This window comes from Mastomys coucha, unplaced genomic scaffold (genome assembly GCF_008632895.1).
Source record: "Mastomys coucha isolate ucsf_1 unplaced genomic scaffold, UCSF_Mcou_1 pScaffold19, whole genome shotgun sequence".
NCBI classification, from domain to species: Eukaryota; Metazoa; Chordata; class Mammalia; order Rodentia; family Muridae; genus Mastomys; species Mastomys coucha.
In genome coordinates, this window is record NW_022196901.1 from 19,344,955 (window position 1) to 19,352,617 (window position 7,663).

Here is a 7,663-nt window from a genome sequence, read left to right on the forward strand (position 1 = left end):
GAGCTTTATTCTAACAGGTTTATTGAGAGATAATTGACATTCACCAAATTGAAAATATTTAAAATATACAGTTTGATGGTGTTTACCATCATCATAATTGTGATGGTTTATATATGCTTGGCCCAGGGAGTAGCACTGTTGGTAAGTGTGGCTTTGTGGGTGCGGGCTTTAATACCCTTGTCCTAGCTGCCAGGCTAGGACAGCCTTCAGATGAAGATGTAGAACTCTCAGCTCCTCTTACACGATGCTGCCTGGATGCTGCCATGTTCCTGCCTTGATGATAATGGACTGAACCTCTGAACCTGTAAGCCAGCCCCAATTAAATGTTGTCCTTATAAGAGTTGCCTTGGTCATGATGTCTGTTCACAGCAGTAAAACACTAGCTAAGACAGTAATCTAAGTGGAGATTGTATCCATTATGCCCTGAAGTTCCCTTGTGTCTCATGGTGATCCATCTATTTCCATTCCCATCATCTCTAGGCAACCACTGAATTATCATAATAGTAAACTGAACTAAATCACCTATTTCCACTTTTCATTTTTGTCCTTTCACTCAGCATTATTTGAGAAGTTACTATGTAGCTGTATGTATCGATAGCTTGTTTGTTTTTATTGCTGATTAGTACTCTACTATGTTTTTACTTTTGATGGAAATGTGAGTACTTCTGCTTTAGAAATATTTTAAGAGATTCAGCATGATGTTCTCATTCAAGTCTATTTGTAGAATTGCATCTTCGTGTCTCTTGTACAGATGCTTGCGTGAGGAATGGGTAGACCATATGATAAGAACATGTTACTGTTTGACCCTAAAATGTTCTCAGAAGTCTCATAGTGTGAGAGCTCCATACCAGCTGATGACCTTTAGGGACATAATCAGATCATAAGAGCTCTGACCTTTTCGGGGGACTAGGCCATGTATGACATCATAGTTGAATGAATTGTTCACGGAAGGGCATAGTTGGAGGACGTAGGTCACTGGGGATTGTGACTTTGAAGAGTATATCTTGTCCCTGGTTCCTTCCTCTCTGTGTCTGATTCCTGGCTGTCATGAGGTGAGCTCTTTTCCTCCACCATGCCCTCACCTCACCACAGGTGTAAGAGCAACAGAGCCTCTGAAACCATGAGCCAAGAGAACCTTGCGTCCTCTTGAGTTTTGTCAGGCACTTTGTCACAGTGAGGCAAGTGGCTCACAGAATGTGAATTTCACTTTTCATAGTTACCAGGCTCCTCTGGAGACATCTCCTGTGGGTGACTAGTTACCCTGGGATGGACCCTGTGCCTTTATGTTTTGTTTCGTTTAGTTTTAACTTGTTCCCCCTCCCCCGCCTCCAGGGCTAGAGATTGAACCTAAAGCCTCATACATGCTAAGTAAGCGGCCCTACTGTCCAACTAATATTCTTAACCCTTAAAACCCCAAAACTATTGAGTGTGGATAAAGAGAGGGGTCAGTTGATAAAATGCTTTCCAGGCAAGCATGAGGATCTGAGTTTCTATCCCACATTGAAAGACTATGTGATCCCCTCACTGGGAAGGCAGAGAGAGAAGGCCCTGGGGCTTGCAGGCAATCAGTCTAGTCCATTCAGCAAGCTTTAGACAGACAGATCCCATCTTCTTAAATAAAGTGGAAATGAACTGAGGAACAAATCTAATGTCAACCTCTGGCCTCCACACATGCACATACTATCTCCAAAAGATGACTATGTGTATATACATACATACATATATAAATATTTATATATGTATATATTATATTGTATCATATATAATTATAGGTTAAATAATTATATAATTTAATATAATAAACAATGTTACATATATCATTATATATTATATATTATATATAATGTTATCATAATATATAACTGTATGTTATATATAATTTATTTATATATCATCACATATATCATATATCATGTTACATAACATATATTACATATAATACTATAATATATAATTTATAATTATATATAGGATCTCTATATATAGTTCTAGCTGGCCTAGAACTTGCTATGTAAAACAAGCTGGCCTCAAACTCACAAAGATTCACATGTCTCTGCCTCCTGGGGGCTGAGATTAAAGACATGCATCACCATAGTTTCTAGCTAGCCCTTCTTTTTATGATATATATGTGGTCAGGGGTAGGGATGTAGCTCAGCTGATAAGAGTATTTGTCCAGTATGCATGAAACTCTGGGTTCAATTCCCAGCACCACATAAACGAGGCATGATGGTATATGCTTACAAATACAGCATTCCAAAGGTGAACTTGGGACTATCAGAAGTTCGAGGCTAGCCTGAAAAACAGAAGACCTTGCCTCAAAACAAATTATCTATAAACATATTGTAATCATAATTATGCTTTTAAAATCATATTATTTTCTTAATTTTATCAAATATGCAAAGTTTAAACATCCAATCACCTTATAGATGTCTTTTGATTTGCCTTCTCCATTCATTCACTTATTTATTTTGAGTCATGGCTTCAAACTCTATTTGGAGCTGAGGCTGACCTTGAACTTCTTAAGTATCCTCCTGCCTCTACCTCCCCAGTGCTGGAGTCACTCACAGGCATTCACTAGCACACTGTCTTAGGTAGTGCTGGGGGCCGAACCCAGGGCCTCATGCACACTAACCAAATACACTACCAACTGAACTACATCCAGGCTTCCTTTTTAAAAATCTCTATCTTATTTGTTTTCAGATTGTCTCTCTCTGTAACTCAAGCTATCCTTAACCTTGAATCAATTCTCCGGCCTGAGCCTTCATGTGTTGGAATTACTGTCATGAGCCACCATACTCGGGTTGTAAATGTCTTTTTTAAGCAGGTAGGGAGGCAGGCAGAGCAGGGTACTGGCAGGCTAGACCAAACAGGTGGTAGTCAGAGTCCCACTGGGAAGACAAAGTCCCCACAGCAGGATGTCAGCCTGGAAGTAGTGGCAGAGCCTCTGAAGGTGAGCATCGTGGGCTCAGGGAGCTGGGCATCAGCTGTTTCAAAAATCATTGGGAACAATGTGAAGACCGTGAAGAAATTCGCTTCCCCAGTCAAGATGTGGGTGTTTGAAGAAATGGTCAATGGGAGGAAGCTGACAGACATCATCAACAGTGACCATGAAAACATAAAATACCTGCCTGGACACAGGCTGCCTACGAATGTGATGGCCACCCCAAGTCTCAGCCAGGCTGTGCAGGATGCAGATCTGCTGGTGTTTGCTTTCCCACACCAGTTCATTCGAACCATCTGTGATGAGATTGCTGAAGTAGTGCCCAGAAAGGCCCGGGGCCTCACCCTCATCAAGGGCATAGATGAGGGCCCCGAGGGTCTGAAACTTATCTCTGACATCATCCGAGAGAAGTTGAACATAGACATCAGCGTGCTGATGGGGGCCAACTTAGCCAAGGAGGTGGCCGCAGAGCAGTTCTGTGAGACCACCATTGGCAGCAAGGTGCTGCAGAATGGCCTTCTCTTCAAAGAGCTATTTCAGACCCCCAACTTCCAAGTCACTGTGGTAGAAGATTCAGACACAGTGGAGCTGTGCGGGGCTCTAAAGAACATTGTCGCCATGGGGGCTGGCTTCTGTGACAGCCTTGGCAGTGGAGACAACACCAAGGCTACTGTCATCCGCTTGGGCCTCATGGAGATGATTGCTTTTGCCAAGACTTTCTGCAAGGGTCAGGTGTCCACAGCCACTTTCCTGGAGAGCTGTGGGGTGGCTGACCTCATCAGTACCTGCTATGGGGGGCGGAACCGAAAGGTAGCCGAAGCCCTCGCCAAGACAGGGAAAAGTGTTGAGGAGTTGGAGAAGGAGATGCTGAAGGGACAGAAGCTGCAAGGGCCACACACCTCTGCCCAGGTGTACCGCATCCTCAAGCAGAATGGGCTGTTGGACAAGTTTCCGTTGTTCACAGTTGTGTATCAAATCTGTCACGAGGGCAGACCAGCTGCAGAGCTGATTCCCTGTTTACAGAACCACCCAGAGCACAGGTGAAGGGAGCTGGGGCAGGGGGAGCTGCACCCATCTCAGGAACACATGGAAATTAGGACCTGACAGGGAGACGGTGCCTGGCTACACAACAAAGCAAAGGAAAAAAAAATACAGCTTGGTAGTTGAATCGGGATCCCAATGAGATTTGGCATTGTTTTTTTTTTTTGGTTTTTGGTTTTTTTTTAAGATTTATTTATTTGTAAGTACACTGTAGTTGTCTTCAGACACTCCAGAAGAGGGCATCAGATCTCATTACTAGTGGTTGTGAGCCACCATGTGGTTGCTGGAAATTGAACTCAGGACCTTTGGAAGAGCAGTCAGTGCTCTTAACCACTGAGCCATCGCTCCAGCCCCTCGGCATTGTTTCATGTCTGTATGTGCGTGTGTGTCAGTGTGGTAGGCAGGGGAACTATTTGGGTCTTTGTGGGTGAGAAATGTGTTTATGAACAAGTCATGAATTGTGATGATCAAGTGCATGGTGTGTATGTATGTGTGTATGTGTGTTTTCATATGTGTCAGCTGGGAGTGGCATAAAGGTCTTTGTTGGTAGGATATGTGTTTACATACAGACGTGTGTGCATGAACAAGTTCATGGAGTGTGTGGGTGGGTGTGGGGGAGCTAGATCATCTGTTAGTGCCCTCCATGCTGGCTTTCCCACTCTAATGGTGACAACAACAGCAGTTGACATGCAGTGATGGAGTAGTCTCTTCAGAGTTCGATTTTGTTGTACTGACTTATTTTTTTCAACCTGAGACAAACTGAGTCACCTGGGAGGAGGGAGCCTGGGCTGAGGAGCTGCCTCCATCAGGGAACACATCCTGGGAACATCTGTGGTGCATTCTCTTGATTGGTCACTGATGTGGGAGGGTCCAGCCCACTGTAGATGGTCCCATCCCTGGGATGGTGGGTCTGGTTTGTTTAAGAAAGCAAGCTGAGCAAGTCGTGAGGACGAAGCCAGTAAGCAGTGTTCCTCCATGGTTTCTGCCCTGAACCTGCTGGAGTTCCTGCCCTGACCTCTCACAATGAGGGACTGTAATCAGAGAAGCTAAATGACCCCTTTCATCCATAATTTGGTTTGGGTCAGTATTTATCACAGCAGCAGAAAGAAAACTAGGATGGAAATTGGTACCAAACACAGGCTATTGCTGTGGCAGACCTGACCATGTTGTTTGGGGGAAATTGTGGAAACACTTGGAACTTTGGGCTAGAACAAAAACTAAGTGCTCAGCATGGGAAATAAAGCTGAGAGTAATGCAGACAATGAAGGCCTGTCCTGTGTCAGTTCAGAGGGGGCTGGAGGGATGGCTCAGTGGTTAAGAGCACCAACTCTTCTTCCAGAGGTCCTGAGTTCAATTCCCAGCAACCACATGGTGGCTCACAACCATCTGTAATGGGATCTGATGCCCTCTTCTGGTGTGTCTGAAGACAGCTATTGTGTACTTACATACATAAAATGATAAGTATTTAAAAAAAAAAAAAAACAACCAACAATAGGATAGTTCAAGGGGAAGCAAAAAGTCCATTAGTGGTTTGCCAGGTGGCGGCAGCGCAAGGCCTTTAATTCCAGCACTCAGGAGGCAGGGGCAAGTGGATCTCTGTGAGTTCAAAGTCAGCCTGGTCTGAAGAGCTCAAGGACAGCTAGGGCTATACAAAGAACGCCTGTCTCAAATATAGATGTATCTGAGTTCAAGGCCAGCCTGGTCTACAGAGTGAGTTCCAGGACAGCCAAGACTATACAGAGAAACCCTGTCTCGAAAAACAAAAACAAAACAAAACAAAAAACAAACAAAAAAAATCAAATATAGATGTAGATGATATAGACATAGACATACCATTGGGGTAAAATCTTTTGAAAAAGTACTTCTTCAGGGTCAGAATACAGAAGCTACGGTCCAGAGGGGCCAAGGCTGCATCCCTAGCTGGTGGCTGAACTTGGTAACGTATAAGAGTCTCCCCATCTTCCTGGTTTTAATGGCATGAAGGGGTATTGGCAGGTATGGTGTGGAGCTGGCCTGAGCACATCAGACATGATGCCATGCTAAGATGGCAGAAGTAGAGAGGTGGCCTCTCCAAGCCCTTCGGAGACCAGACAACTTGTGAGTCCCAAACATCAGATACTGAACTATCCAAAATGGTTGGAGTCCAGCTTTGCTCTGATCTGATTGGGACTGTGCCCTTATTATTCTTAGAATAAGAAGTATGCTAACTTTTTTTTTAAATTTAATATAAGCCCAAAGCTAAGAGACTAAATTTTTCTATTTTTGGTTGTGAGCCTAGCCTTTAATGGCTGAGCCATCTCTCCAGCCCTTGAGACTAAATTTTTAAAGACTGTGACTCTCCCCCCCCCCCTTTTATTTTCTCTGTAGACTAAGCTGTCCTTGAACTCAGAAATATGCCTGCCTCTGCCTTTTCAGGATTAAAGGAGTGTACCACTGCTCCCACCTTACTGTGGGACCTTAAAGTTGGACTGTTTTATATTGTGACATTAACATGAAATCTTAGGGGTAGACAAGGAAGTAAAGGTTATAGTTTAATAGTGACAATAGTGTGCAAGCTGACAAGGGGTCAATTATACTGGTTCTTTTTTTTTGTCACTTGGGAAGAGGGAACCTCAACTGAGAAATTGTCTTCATTAGATTTGCCTGTGGGAATGTCTATGGGGGATTTTCTTGATTGATGGTTGATATCAGAAAGCCCAGACCACTACGGGCTATGCCCACCAGGCAGATGGTCCTGGATTGTATAAGAAATAAAGACAAGAAAGCCATGAAGAGCGAGTCAATAAAGTAAGCGGGTTCCTGCATGGTTCCTGCTTTGCTACCCGCTTGAGTCCTTATCCTGAATTCTCTCCATGATGGCCAAGTTGCTTTTGGTCATGGTGTTTATTCCAACAATAGAAAGAAAATAAAGGACAGTGATCCTAAGGCCTTGATAGCCTTCCTAGCTCTCCCGTCATTGATGAGAGAAGGAGGAAGCAGGGCCCTTGGACTCCTTCCTCTCTCCTCTCTCTTCTCTCCTAAACCTCCACCATCTCTCTACACCCTCTCTTATGAAGAACAGTTAGAATATTCCCCAGCTCTTCTCTTCCATCCTAGCATGTCAGACCCACTGGCCTATGCACCGCGGTGTGGATAGATACCTACAGACAGAGGAGAAATGGGTTGATGTGGTAATAGACTGCACCACTCTGCCATTGTCCTTGTGGATAACTGGTTCCCACCGGTGAGCAAGTAAAACTTTCCTGATGTCCACCAACTCATGTGGCCAGACTGTTTGAGGTAGGGTGGGGACAAACTGTCTTGAACAGGAACAGTGGGTGAAGGCATGGTGTTGAGGGTGTAGCTTTCTCAATCTGGCAAACCTGGGCTCGAACATCAACTTCACCACTGAGTCATCTACATGTTGAGCCTCTTTCATAATCTGTAGCTTGTGGCTCCCAAACACATCAGGGCCTAACAGCATGGGCAAAGTTGTTTGTGGTCAACAGGTTAAGGATGTTGTCACAGAGTGGTTAGTCTGGATGGCCCAGGTGGATTATACATGTTACAAAGAATGGCTCCTCTTTCTCCCTTTCTCTCCCTCTCTCTCCCTCCCTCCTTCCCTCCCTCCATTCCTCCTTCCCTCCCTCCCTTCCTTTTTCCCTCCCTCTCTCTCTCTCTCCCTCTCTCCCTCTCCCTCTC

General features: G+C 44.4%; 1 protein-coding gene across 1 annotated transcript; it reads left to right on the forward strand.

Annotated features, from left to right (window-relative positions):
• The first annotated feature begins 939 nt into the window (after nt 1-939).
• LOC116097418 (glycerol-3-phosphate dehydrogenase 1-like protein) lies at nt 940-4,117 on the forward strand. The gene is made up of 2 exons (XM_031379904.1): nt 940-1,052; nt 2,701-4,117. Exons 1-2 carry the CDS (start codon nt 1,048-1,050, stop codon nt 3,983-3,985), a joined length of 1,290 nt encoding a protein of 429 aa, XP_031235764.1. The 5' UTR covers nt 940-1,047; the 3' UTR covers nt 3,986-4,117.
• Nucleotides 4,118-7,663: the final 3,546 nt, after the last annotated feature.